The sequence below is a fragment of the Chiroxiphia lanceolata genome, chromosome 9 (genome assembly GCF_009829145.1).
Source record: "Chiroxiphia lanceolata isolate bChiLan1 chromosome 9, bChiLan1.pri, whole genome shotgun sequence".
Taxonomy (NCBI): Eukaryota; Metazoa; Chordata; class Aves; order Passeriformes; family Pipridae; genus Chiroxiphia; species Chiroxiphia lanceolata.
In genome coordinates, this window is record NC_045645.1 from 19,173,305 (window position 1) to 19,187,562 (window position 14,258).

Here is a 14,258-nt window from a genome sequence, read left to right on the forward strand (position 1 = left end):
AGAGCTCAGCCCGCTCGCTGCCGCAACAGCGCGGGACAGAAGCGTCGCCCCTGAGGGAACACTGGGGTACCCCCGGGGTAGCCTCTGCCCTCCGGGCGCGCTCCCCGGGTCGGGCTGGCGGGGCGGGGCCGAGAATGGAGGGGCGGGGTCAGCCCGGAGGGGCGGGGCTGAGGACGGAAGAGCGGGGCCGTACTGGGATGGGCCGAGGGCGGAGTCGGGCTCGCCCGGGGGGCGGGGTCCACCTGGGGGCGGGGCGGAAGGCGTAACAGACCCGCCCGGCCCGGCCCGACCCGGCCCGATTGTCCCGCAGCGCCGCCGGGGCGGGCCTTGGGCTCTCGCGGGAGCTGTGCAGGCGCCGCCCGTCTGCGAGCGCGGCGGCTGCGGAACCAATAAAGTTTGTTTCAAAAAAAAGGCAAGAAAAGGGCAGGAAAGGAGCCGTGTCGCCGCGGCTGTGGGCAAGTGCGTCACTGACTGCCCGGCTAGCCCCGGGCGGCCGCAGCGGGCGAGGGCGGACGGGCAGCTCCAGCCCCGGCTCCGGCTCCTCTCGGCCTCGGCAGCCGTCGCCCTCCGCGGGGAGCGGCGCCGCCGCCGCTGTGCGGGCCCGCTCGTGAGTATGGCGGGGCGGCTGCGGCGGACAGCGCTCCCCGCGCAGGGCGGCGGGGCGGCCGTGCCGGGCCTGGCGGGGTCGCCGGGGGTGCCAGGGCGGAGAGTGACAGGTGTCAGGCTCCCCCTCCGCGGTGACACCCCCGCCGCTCTGGCTGCGGGCCGGGCCGTGCTGTGGGACGGGAGCTGCTCCGGGGTACTGCCGGTCCGGGGCCGAGGCAGCGCTGGGCGCCGGCTGACAGCTCGCCCCGCGCCCGGCTGCCCTCCGCCCTGCCCGCAGCGCCCGTGTCCGCAGCGCCCGTGTCCGCGCTCCCCCGGCGCCGGGGAACATGTAAGCGCGGCCGGCGGCGTGAGGCGTTCCCGAGCGGCCGCTTCTTACGGGGGGGTCGCCGCTGACATGCGGGGTTTTGTGTGTGTTCCCTCACGGCAGGGCTCGCCTCCCCCTCCCCGCAGTGAGTGTCCCGGCGCGGGGGCAGCGCCGGACGGGCGACCGCGGCCATGCCGGGCGGTAAGGAGACGCGGCTGCTGCACCTCAGCGAGATGGAGAAACTGGACAAGACCCTCTTCAGGCTGGAGCAGGGTAGGTCGGGGCGGCGGGGCAGGGTGAGAGGGAAATGGTCAGGACCTCGGCACCGTCTTTGGACGGCGGTGGAAACGGAGCTCAGCCTGTTTTGGTGGGGTTTGGGGGTTTTGTTGTTGTTGGTTTGGGTTTGGCTGTGGCTTTGTTGGTTTGGTTTGGTTTTACCTTTTCTGTTGTTTTAATGTGAAACAATTTCTGACGCTCTTGCTTCCACTGCAGAGCTCTATGGGCTCCAGACACGGCTCGGTCTGACTCATAAAACTCTTGAGAAATGAAGAGCAGATTGGCCTGGAGCCGTCAGTCTTAATGAGAGTGAAGTACAAAGCGTTTTTTGGACGGGCTCTGTCCCTCTCCTTTTATAGCCTGTACTTCAGGGACCCGAAGAAGTCTTATAAGTCAAGTTCTCCAGTGTTTTATCTGCAATGTCTTATGCAGCATTCCGTGTTTTAATATTATAATTCTGAAATCTGTCAGCAATACTAACATTTTGCAAAGTCTGAAAGTTTGAGGTAGTATTTCAGAATATAAGCTCTTTAGCTCCTCCTAAATCTCATTGTCAGATTTCTTAGCACTGCTGAATACTTCTAAGAACTTGACATTGTTTCTCCTTGAAGTGTTCCTAAGTCTATTTGGAAAACAAAAACAAAACACCAAAACAAATAAACAACCCCCCCTACTAATTGGTTGACTGTTATGCCAGTCAGCAAATTCAGACTATAAAACTAAAATCACTGTCTTTAAAAAAATATTTTTAATGATGAAACAATTTTTATTATGAATTTTTGTGTGTTTTAGTACTGTGTGTTACTGATCTAGTAACCTAATATCAAAGTGGTTTAGTAAAGGAGCAAGATTTTGGTTCTTGAGAATAAAAATTCTCTTCAGCTATATTGATTTCAAAATTTTCTTACAGTCTAATATAAGAAAATGTCAGTACTGAAGAAGTGTAGAGTTGACCCTAACCTCCATTTTTAACTCTTCCATCCAGTTGTGTAGATTTTCTTGAGTGACACAGAAGTGCAGGACTATCAGACATTCAGAGTGCCTTTGCTGGTAGAAGTCTCCAAGAGGGCATAGCTAATTTTGAGCACAGCATTCCTGATGTCAGTATTACTGTTACAGGAAATAAGATATCAATGGCATATATCCCTGTCCTCTAATTTTAGTAATCCCTGTAACAAAATGTCAGGTCAGTACTTAAGAGAGTGTACTTAACATTCCAAAAGTGATTTATTTTTTTTTCATTCAAATAAGCTTTATTTTACCTGCAAGATATTCAGATCCAAAAACCATTGCTCTGCATGGTGGGTTTTGGTGCAGTGGTGATTGTTAGTAAGAGGAATGCCAAACGTGGACGGACATATTTAAATGTTTTCAGACAGTGAATTCTGGTATTAGGGTCACCATGATTCTGCTTAATAAGCAAGTGGGGGTTTTTTTGACTTATGATACTGGAACTTGACATCCTGATATTTTATGCTTTGATTCATTCTCGGTGTATTAATAACTTTCTCTTTTTTAAAAAATACTCAGGTTTCTTTTACTCCCTATTTTGTAGACTGCTAGAGCTAGTAGGTGTTTTACTACAGTTACCTATGTGACTGGCATGTAATTTAGAAAAGTCACTGTGCAAGAATTTATATCCATTTCATTCACTTGAAAGAACCCTGTAATTAGCCATGCTAATGGTGGTGCTAATTGCATGGTGGCCCTCATACCCGCAAGTGGAAGCGTATTCTGAAACCTCTTGACTAAATTGAATTTTTTTTATATCCAACTCAACAGACTACATGTGGTTTTAGGTCCTAATTTTTTAACTCAATTTTTTCTCATTATCAAGGGGATCTTCAGCCTAAACTTAAGGCTGTTTCTGTGTGTGTAGCCTGCAGCATGTATACAAAACTTCCTCTGGTTTGCTGAGCTCTCTGAAAGTTTAAAAATTTGTATATTGTAGATTACACACAAGTACATATAATTTTACATTATATATCATTTTATGTATAAAAGCATAAGGAGTTTAGCACTGTTTAGTGAACCCTCAGTGAATAATGAAGGGATTTGAAATATTTTCTGCTTTGAAATGTGTTCCTAATTTTTTTTCAGGCATTGTCATGAGTCAGCCTGTGATTTGGTAAACATACGTACTTAAAGACCACATAAAGACTGCATAAAATTTCATGCAGTCTGATGATCACTGTGTTTTCCTATATTTCTTTTTTAAGACTTTTATATAGCAAAGAGAAACAAATAGGAAAGGAGACGAATAATGTCATATAAGTAAAGGAAAAAGGACTATATGTAAAGTATGCAAAGAGCAATGTTACGAAGGTAGGGAGAGATGATGCAGTTTTGGGTGCCACAGTATAATAAAGATCTAAAGCTATTATAGAGCGTCCAAAGAAGAGTGATGGTGAAGGGCCTGGAGGGGAAGCCGTGTGAGGAGCAGCTGAGGGCACTTGGTCTGTTCAGCCTGGAGAAGCGGAGACTGAGGGGAGATCTCACTGCAGCCTTCAGCTTCTTCATGAGAATAGGAGGGGCAGGCACTTTTCTCTGTGGTGACCAGTGACAAGACCTGAGGGAATGGCCTGAAGTTGCCTCAGGGAAGTTTTAGGTCGGATATTAAGAAAAGGTTCTTCACCCAGAGGGTGGTTGGTCACTGGAACAGGGAAATAGTCACAGCACCAAACCTGACAGAGTTTGGGAGGTGTTTGGACAATTCTCTCAGGCATGTTGTGCTTCCTGGGGCTGTCCTGTGCCAGGAATTGGACTTCAGTGATCCTTGTGAGTCTCTTCCAGCTCAGGATATTCTATGAGATTTTGCAGTAGAAATATATCATTCTGCTGAAATTCTTGTCAGATATGTTGGTGCTTTCTTATTAACATGATATCAAAGTAGGAGTTTTAATAACAGACTAGAAATACCTAGTCATCCTGATAGTGATTTTCTTTTTTTTTTCTTGAGGTTTTGAACTGCAGTTCCGACTGGGCCCAACTCTTCAAGGCAAGCCCGTTACTGTGTACACAAATTATCCAGCTTCTGGAGAAGTGTTTGATCGCCACAAGTTCAGGACATTATCATGGCACAATCCTGCAGGAAAGGAGGATGACTCTGACAAATACTGCAAGCTGGATCTCCAAATTTCTGGGTCATATCAGTACTATTTTAGTCTTGGGTGAGTGAAATTCTTATATTTACAGCCAAATGCAGTCTACTTCTACACTTTAACTTGAAGAAAACCGGGTTTTCCATGTGTTTTTCCAATTGCAACCATTGGGCCAATCCAAATCTACTAATGAAAGACTGACTGGTGTTTTTTTGAAACCTTCTGATGCAGAGATGTTCTGAAGAATATACAGAACCAAGTTAATTTTCTGTGAATGCTGGAGAAGCAATCTATTTTTACAAGTTTTCAAATTCATCAGCATTATGAGCATATGAATGATTAATTTGTACTTCATTGACTTTGAGGTTTGTTTTCTACCTTTCTAGCACAGAAGTTCTGGCATTCTTTACTTGCATCCTTTATGTCCTCCTTTGTTTCAGTGGGACAACTGAAGAAGAGAATGCCAGTAGCTGTAATAATTGTAGTCTGGTATTTGGAGTTTCTGAAGATGGGTGGTTAAATTCTTCCAGGCTTAAAAGGACATTTAGCTTTGGGTATCTACCTGAGGATGGTGCTCAAAATGGAGATCTTTGTCTAATAGATGGGCAGTCAGGTTTTCTGTGTTTCTGTCCATATGCCGAAGGGAGGAACCTGTACTCTGTCTCAGCAAATAACAAAGGTATCTCACTTTTGAGAGTTTAAAGCTCTGTGTTTCAATTGCTTTCTTTTAATTCCAGTGGAGAGATGATGCCAAAAAGATGAACATTTCAATGTCTCCTGTTTTCTTCAGGTGCCTTGCAGTCCTGTTGCTCCTCTCCCCCCAGCCCCTGTACTGGGCTACTGTGTTTTTTAAATAGCTGTACTGCTTGGATTCTCTTTTTGAAAGACCATGGCTATTAACTGTACCAATGAAAATTAATTTTTCCTAGAAATGAAAAAAGCGGTGGAGGTTACGTAGTTGTGGATCCTATTTTGCATGTTGGAGCTGATAATCATGTGCTACCTTTGGATTGTGTTACGCTCCAGACATTCCTTGCTAAGTGTCTGGGACCATTTCATGAATGGGAAGATAGACTTAAAGTTGCAAAAGAAACAGGTAATACCAATACACATATTGAAGGATATAAGTTTTTGTCTTATGATCAAAACCCAAAGTTACACTGAAGAGCTTCAGTGTGAGCTCATTTATTCTTTTTTAGATTAAATATTGTATACTATATTCAATTAACTGATTAAGTCACTGAAATGATTAAAATATTGCCAGAGGTGCAAAAATTCAGGGATTTCCTAATATGGGAAACCACTTCTCTTTTATTGTTTTGATTTCAGATAAACTTGGAAGTTTGTAGAATTTTCAGGGTGATTTTTATAACTTGTGTTATGCAGAATTTCAAGGGGAAGATTCAGATTAATTTATACTGGTTATCCCAAAAACCAGCTCTAAGTCTGTGCTATAACTACAGCTTATTAAGCTTCTTCCAATTAACTTTGGCTTTTTTTCCTCATTGAATAAGTGGTTTTTTGTTACATAGGTTACAACATGATTCATTTTACGCCACTGCAGAAGCTTGGACTGTCTAGATCATGTTATTCACTGGCTGACCAGTTAGAAGTAAATCCTGAATTTTCAACCCATAATAAAAAGTGCACTTGGAGTGATATAGGAGCTCTTGTGGAGAAAATGAAAAATGAATGGAATATGCTTTGCATCACAGATGTAGTCTACAATCACACTGGTACGATTTTTGTGTGTTAATAACCAGATTTTTTCTATAATTATGTTTCATTATTTCCCTTAACTTGTCCCTCTTGAATGCATTTTTTAGTAGCTGTTTTAAGCAATGTAGTTCTCTACCTTTGAATCTCTCAAGTCCAGAACAACTCCTTACAATTATAACTGATATGTCTCTGTAACAGGTGTAAAAGGATATAGTATTGTTACTGAAAGAGTGAATAGAGAGCCCTTTTTAAAGAGGATTAATGAGCTGTGTATGTGTCTATATAATATGCTTATTTTCATGAACTGTGGTGTGCAGTTCCCACATATTTGAACAGAGTCTGCATTATGAATTATTTGGTGAACCTAAACTGAGTACTTATTAAACTCGGTATTATGCTTGTAGTTGCTTAAAAACTCTGATTTGGGTCTAATATGCAGATGGTAAACAGAACTGGGACAAGAGGCTGGGATTAAGCAATAGAGGAAATGTTACAACTCAGTCTGTGGGGAAAGAAAAAAGAGAGCTTTGAGTTGGGGGCAGGTTGTTTTTTAAGCATAGATATGCTAATACATCAAAGGTGTTACTTATTTGCTTGAGGGACAGTGGGTTTTGTTCTGTGGTGTTATGCTGTAATCCTAAAGATTCTTATAGCAGAGTACAACAAGTAGTTATGTATACTGATGCCTTTTGAGGCTTAAAATACCCTAAATACAGATATATGTGAATTTCAAGCTTTAATTGCTTTGGTTCTTTGGTGTTGACTGCTGCCAAACATTCCGATCCAATCACTCTGCAATGCAACGTGGGCCCTGTTTGCCCTATCTGTTTGTTGAAAAGTTACTAAATATAGTTGTTGGCTATGTGTCTGAGGGAATTAGGCTTTTAAACATTCTCCCAATTCTGGATAAAAAATTTCTTGCACTTGACCAACTAGAAGTCCAATTTCTGTTACATATGCTTGAGATCCTGTTTGTACAGTGTATATTTGCATGCTACCGAGGAGACAGTTTGGGGTTTTTTATGCATAGAAATACCTAGCTCTAAAATTTAGACACCAGAATATATTTGAGAAGAACAATGTCACATTATTTGGCTACATTTGTAGAAGGACTTTTTCATGTGAGATTCGGAGTTAGTCATCTCCATTGGGATGGATGACTCAACATTTGTACTATGGTGAAAGGATGTTGAAAAGTGTTTTCTAAGAGGATAGAAATACACAGATGATTGTGGTTCTGACTTACATCATTAAACATACAGCAAGGTATACTTGCTGGCTTTGCTGCCTGCTTTTAAACTTGAATTTCCTCCCCCCTCCTTTTTGTTCTTTATAATCCAAACCTCTTGATATATGACTGTCTCCAAACTTTACTAAATGATAAATGTAGCGTTAGCCAAAAAATATGTTGATGTTATATGCTTGTGGAGCTTTTTGGATTTCTTTTTGTAGTAAGAAGATAGGGAAATAGTTTTTGGGATTCTTTTTGTCTGAATCTTGATTAGATGGAAATTTAACTTTTTTTTTCCTCTTAACTGAACAGTGATTTCCAGTAGTTCAATTAATTAATTCCTGCACATTAGGGTGGATTAATTGTAAAACATGTTTTATAGACTCATTTGAATATGAAAGGCACAAAATGTATAGTCCATTATTTGAACCGATTATGGATACTTGCACATCATTATTAATTCTGCAGCACGTCTGCCTGAGAAGCTTAAGTTGTCTCACTGTAAATCCTCTAATGCCGTTAATTCAAACAGCTCATGACCCCTCAGCTTACACTGGTTCTGTCTGTTGGTAGTTTCTTCTTTCTGGTTGAGACAGCTGTATTCCCCTCTGTTCCTGTGGGAGTCAGACAGCTCCCTTTCAGGAGCAAGCATTAAGGTGTTTGGTGTTCACACGGGAATGGAGAGCAGGCTGCTTGCACAGTAGAGAGCAGTGGGAATCAGTTTTTGTTGTTAGCATCTCCGTAAGGCTCTAATGAAAGCCAGCATCCATGGTCTGACTTTAAAAGTGAAGTCGTGCACTGACGTGTTAAATGTCGGTGCACCTTTGGCCTCTTCACAGGAGTATCACAGATAAACTGCCAGACTCTCTCTGGGACCTGCGTAGATTCAAGAAAGAAGTACATGTCAACTGGCATTTACTTTTCACTGGGAGATAGAAACAAGAGATTTGGTTTTTTTCCTTTCCTAAGCTTTCAGTGGCTGTAATAAATTGTATAAAGGAATAAAAATAAACTGAGATAAATTTTATATTATTTATCTTTCACAAGAGGCTACTATTGTGTAATGGCAATATAGTACTTGAGTAAATGCTACTTTCAAGCACTTAACTGATTGCATCAAACAGCACCTTTTTCTCAGCTTTAAAAAGAATTAAAAAGAAAGGTCTTGGACCATGAGCATCACTACTAAATATTAAGTTTGTGTTTAATTTATATAATAATGAGTTAGTAATTTAAAGAAATAATTTCGGATTTTCCAAAGAAGAATTTAATGAATTTCAGAAAATTTTCTGTCATTTCTTGACTTGGTATTGGTATTTCCATATTCTTACACTTACTATGTACTACACACACACACACACACACACATACATACATATATATATATACACACACATTCTCTGTACTATACTTATTTTTTCCCTAGCTGTAGCAAATGTAATCACCAGTGATGTTTTGGGCAATTTTTTTCCTGCAGGGTTAGATTTCTTATGGTGTTATGTTGTGAATCACTGAAGCTTGCCTTCTGATCAGGAAACATCGTTCTGTTCCATACCAGAATTATTGGAAGGCCTGCTGACTTTTTTTTTTTTTATGTTAATCCCTTAGATTTAAATTATACATTGCCTTTTTAGAATTAATTGTATTTACTCATGAAAGTCATTTATAATAAATCATAGTTCTCTGTAGGTGAATAGTACAAGTGGTTTTGCTTTTTGGAGAAAAAAATTTTTTTCAACCTAGCTGAAAAATTTTTTTAGGCCTTTATCAGCCTAAGCTTATTGCTGCTTTATGTAACTTTAAAACATGATGAGTTTAGTTGTAGGTGGTATTTAAACCATGCAGATCTTAATTTCTACAAATGGTTTGACCTTATAAACATGGAATTTTGCCATGTGCATAACTGTCTTGAGATATAATGTTAAAGGGTGTTCAGAAGAGCTGTTTACACTATGGACTGAGCTATGATATCTTTTCTTTCCCTTTGAGATTTTTGTTTTAACTTCTTTGAACTAAGGAAATTTGGATTTTAGGTGTTATTTGTTCTGCTATAATTCTGGGCATGTTAGTGACTCTTCATGTTTCTAATACAATAATTTATTATATATTTTCCCATGCATTAAGTACTACTTCTGTTTTTCTCTGCTTTTCTGAAAACCTGAGTTTTGTTCTTAGGCATTCTCTGGGTTTTTCTTCTTTTTATTTAGTTTTTCAACTGCAGGTGTTTATTCAGAAGAATATAACCAAAAGCATTCTATGATTCTATGAAATTTATTTTCAGTTAGACAGTGTTTAGGACAGCTTCAAAAATGAAAATAAATTAACTCTTGGATTTTTTCTTCTTTCCAAAATCAAATTGTTCGACTATATGTATTTAATCATATTGCTACATGCACACTGTCTATATTAGAATACTACACCCATTTTTGGTGAAGACTCACCTTCTCTGAGAGAATTCCTAATGTTCAGCATATTTTCTGGTGCTTGTTGATGCTACAGGGGAAACTTGGAAAATAGACACAGAGTGTAGTGTTTGATCTCAATTACTGTTGCATTTGCATGCACCAGACAGTGCACTCTTCCTGTGTAAGACTCAGTGGCATCGCTTCCTGCCACTCTGCTTCTTATGTACACAAAAGTATCACAGCTAATCCTTTCTTAAAAGCACATTTAACCATATTTTTCATTAAATTAAAATTTCATTATTTTTTGGGTGGTGTGTGTGCGCTCTTGTTCTCTGGTTGTGTGTGATGAATATTAAAAATTAAACAGTTTATGTCATCATAAATCTTGGTTTGGGATGTATGTTTGGCTTTCAACACACAAAGAACATCAGCATCTCATGTTGGTTATTTGATGTATTTCCTGCAACAAAAATGTGATTTGTTTTCTTTTTTTTTTTTCAGTGTTTTGTAATTGGTGGTACTATTGCATATTTTTCTGTAACTAACAAAAAGTTTCCCTGCAGTTTCTGCAGCTGTGTTTGTTGCAATAAAAGTGGCAATCAGTAGGAAACACTTCTGCATAAAACATGGCTTTCTATTGACGTGGAAAACCTAGTTGAAATGTGAATGAACTGTATGTGCCATAGTACCTTAACTTCTTGGTGTGAAGATGATTGCAAAAGACAGTGAAGTGTTCAGCTTATGTACTTATGTTTTTGTTTGAGGGTTTTTTTCACCCCCCTTTTCCTTTCTTCAATAAGCTACTAACAGTGAATGGCTCAGGATGCATCCAGAATGTGGCTATAACCTTGTAAATTCTCCTCACCTGAAGCCAGCTTGGGTATTGGACAGAGCTCTGTGGCACTTGACTGGTATGGTGGCTGATGGGAAGTGTATTGCCAAAGGGGTCCCTCCCTTGATTGAGAGTGATCAACACCTTAATGTAAGTGAACGAGAACTAAGTATAAGCTAATGAATAGCATAAATAGCTGATTAAACCTTTCAGTATTTCTAAGTTTATATACCAGTATAAAATGGTGTATACTTTGCAGATATATTTAGTGAAATAAGCCTTTACTCTCCAATTTTTTTCTAAGAAATTTGTGTCAGTGCTTAGCTTTTTTAGAATATATGAAGCAACATTTATTAACCAACATAATTTTAATTTTTACAGTGTTTACGTAGAATAATTCATGAAGATATATATCCAAGAATTAGACTATGGGAGTTTTTCCAAGTGGATGTTAACAAAGCTGTGCAGCAATTTAAAACCCTTCTAACTCAAGGTAAAGGAAGAGTATGTTGCTGAAGCATGTGAGTTAAATATTTATAGTTCAAGAGACAGTAAGATGGAAAACAAAATAATGCCATTTTTTACTATGTGAGATATCTGCCGTGCTGACTTAAGCATCATACAAGAATGCTTTGAGGACTAGGAAAGGCTTTTAATACTTTGTACCACTTCATTGCCTTCATCCACCCTTATCTTTGCTGATACTAGAATTGTAAAAGTTCTGTGCCCTTTGAATGTAATTCCTATTTTTATTTTGAGTACTCTTCTTTCTGTCTTTTTCCTAGGCAAAATGAGCACTAAATCTGATCCAAATCAACATCTTCAAATACTTCAAGACCCTGATTATAGGCGACTTGGCTGTACTGTAGATATGAATATAGCATTGGCAACATTCATACCACACAGGTATTGTATTACTGATTGCAAGTTAAAATCACAAGTGAAGTTAAATTTGTGAAGCCAAATCACATTATTTTCAGCGATGAGAAAAAATTTAATTTTTTATTCCTTTTAGTTATATGTACTGTGTGTTGTTGAAATAATTTTTTCTAATCGTTTTCTTCTTTTATTGTCCTCCTGATAAGCAATGGACCAGCTGCAATAGAAGAATGTTGTAACTGGTTTCGCAAGAGGATTGAGGAACTAAACGCTGAGCAATACAGACAAACTACTCACCATCAAGAACAGGTGTTATAATTACTGTGTTTTAATACTGAATTGTTTCAAATTGCAAACAAATGCAGGCATTTCAATAATGCATCATTTAATTACTTCTAGGCTGTCAATTGTCTTGTGGGGACTGTGGTTTATGAACGAATGGCTTGTGGTGGTCCTAAGCTGGGTCTTATCAGTAGAAAAAATCCCTTAGTTACCAGGTATATACATGTTTTTTTGTTTGTTTGGAAACTATTAGAATCTATCCAGGGAAAACGAGTTGAAAGTTCGTTAAAAGTAAACATTAGTATGTATAATAAGTGCATGTTTTCTTTCCCATGGACAAATGCCATTTAATGAATTGACAGGGGTTTTTAGGCAACAGTGGTTACTGTTTAATAAATAAATGTGACCAGAAAGCATGAGATAGTACTCAGAGCACATCAAAGCCTTACATAGTGCACATTGCTGTTGTAGGTGGAAGAGGAGTGGAACTATAAGTTTACACCTTTCAAGTTTTATGTACTCGATGCCAGTCATTTATCTGAAGAACTAGGGCTTTAATCTTATGCTACCAACTGACACCAAGATAGTGCCAGCATCTGTCCTTTGTTCTTCAAAGCTTGGTACAAAAAAGAAAACTCCCCATCGTTTATACAAGCTGCTTTTTTTTATCTGTATTATGTACAACTCAGTTCCTAGAGTACTTTAATTTCAAAGGCAATGGATTGCGGCTTAGGTTACCATAGGTTTTTGGTGTTTGTCTTTTCCCCCCCCCCCCTTAATTGTCTGTCTATTCCATAGGTATTTTACATATCCATTTAAAGAGATGACTGTGGAGGAAGAAGAAACTATGATACATCAGCCAGATAAAGCTTGTTATTTCATGGCTCATAATGGCTGGGTTATGGGAGATGATCCTCTTAGAAACTTTGCTGAACCAGGTTTGCAAAAGAACTTTGAATTTACTTACAAACCATTTGATATTCTAGCCAAAGCAAAAAGGATTTTATTTAGTCTACTTTTTTCCAGATGTATTAGCAGATACTAAGCTTATAGCACTTTAATTTCCCATTCAGCACACAGATCAACTGTAAGAACTGGAATTTGAGGTACAATTTTACAAGATTTGAGAGGGAAATTACCAGCTTTTTGCCACTGAAATGGGGACGTCCTGCCTCCCCACTTTTGTCATTGTCTTTGTTGCTTACTTTGTACTTTGTTCCAACACCAGTGCTTGTTGGCATTTCCATGAGACAATGACAGTGTGGCAGAAAACTAATGCAATGAAAAGGTGAATAGTATTTTACTGCATTAGTGAGCAAAAACTGGATCCTTGAAAAGTCCACCGAGTGGTAGTCAGACAGTCAAGAGATGAACCAGTTAATGTAAATTAAATATGCAGATTACTTGTGATGGTAAAATAGGATAAAATCACCATGCACTAAAACATTGAAATGTAACTCCTTTAGGGACAGTGTTGATATGCAGTAAAAGCAAAAAAAGCTTGTGTTCAGGCTAGTCTTTCACTTTCTAAACTAAATCAAACAAAGGCCAGTTTAATTATAATTAAAAACAATCTAAGAGTTTGGGACTCTTTTAGAAGCTAATCTGTTGATATTCCAGAGTGATCCGGAGTTAGCAAACATTTAATTTTTGCATGGTAATCTACAGCCCTTTCACTGCATTTTGTTTGCTTTTATTCTCCTTCTCAAGGATGAAGATAATACGTGTTTCAAGGGTGGTTTTGTTCAGTTGCCACTCATCTTATTGCCCTTTCTTCTAGACAGACTGTTGTATTTTTTCCTTCAGTCACTGGCTTTAGTTAGTGTACTTAATTTGCCTTACTGATTTCTCTCTTAATTCATCTACAGCTTTTTGAGTACTTTATACTTGTGTTATGCCTTTGTTTTGTGCCAGACATTATTTCAAATGAGAACACAGCGTGAAAATATGGTACGTAAGGGCACAAATAAAGGAATTGCGAAACAAATGCAGCAGGTTCTCTAAATGGTCCTTTAAAAATCACAGTGTACATCCAAAGAAAGCCAGTTTTTCTGTCCACGTGGCTATGCTGCTGTTAGTGAAGACAAAGGTTGACTGTGCTTAAGTGACTTTTTTTAGAAGTAGTGGTAATTTACAGTCCCTGCTTTTTACTTACTAGCTTTGGAAATTCATCACAGTCTGCTGTTAACAGAAGATAAAATTGTAAATCATGGCTGTCACAGTTTATGTTGGCACAGTGAGATGCTTTTTTGAATTTGACCCCTATAAACAACCAAACTACTGATTTTGTTCATTTGTTTGCTGCTCTTTTCTTTTTTCAAAGTAGTTTTTATACTACTTTGAAGAATTAAAAGGAATTTGTTTTCAATCTGAAGAATTATTTCAGTATCACTATAGAAGCTAAACATTCCCTTGGAGGAGTCTGAAATTATACCATATATTATATCGTTGTAGGGCATATAGATTTTGAGTTGATATGGTTATTGTTAAAATTATTATTGTTAGGTTATTGTTAGAATTTTTACTCTTCATTAGAGTGTTGTTCTACTCCTTAGCAGTAGAAAATAAAATACCGCATTTTGATTTTGCTGCACATTCTATAATATGTTTACACTGAAGTGAA

At 39.3% G+C, this 14,258-nt stretch overlaps 1 protein-coding gene across 2 annotated transcripts in view; it reads left to right on the forward strand.

Moving 5' to 3' along the window:
- The first annotated feature begins 568 nt into the window (after window positions 1-568).
- AGL (amylo-alpha-1, 6-glucosidase, 4-alpha-glucanotransferase) overlaps window positions 569-14,258 on the forward strand; it is a 32,674-nt gene continuing 18,984 nt past the window's right edge. Inside the window, exons 1-11 of one of the 2 annotated variants that reach the window (XM_032697131.1) lie at window positions 569-607; window positions 1,034-1,183; window positions 4,146-4,356; window positions 5,217-5,383; window positions 5,820-6,023; window positions 10,443-10,624; window positions 10,856-10,967; window positions 11,260-11,380; window positions 11,560-11,662; window positions 11,753-11,850; window positions 12,434-12,573. In XM_032697131.1, the coding sequence (XP_032553022.1) occupies window positions 1,102-1,183; window positions 4,146-4,356; window positions 5,217-5,383; window positions 5,820-6,023; window positions 10,443-10,624; window positions 10,856-10,967; window positions 11,260-11,380; window positions 11,560-11,662; window positions 11,753-11,850; window positions 12,434-12,573 (1,420 nt within the window). In that variant the 5' untranslated portion in view covers window positions 569-607; window positions 1,034-1,101. Of the gene's footprint in view, window positions 608-1,033; window positions 1,184-4,145; window positions 4,357-5,216; window positions 5,384-5,819; window positions 6,024-10,442; window positions 10,625-10,855; window positions 10,968-11,259; window positions 11,381-11,559; window positions 11,663-11,752; window positions 11,851-12,433; window positions 12,574-14,258 lie in introns of those variants that run through there. The other variant, XM_032697133.1, reaches the window with a different exon arrangement.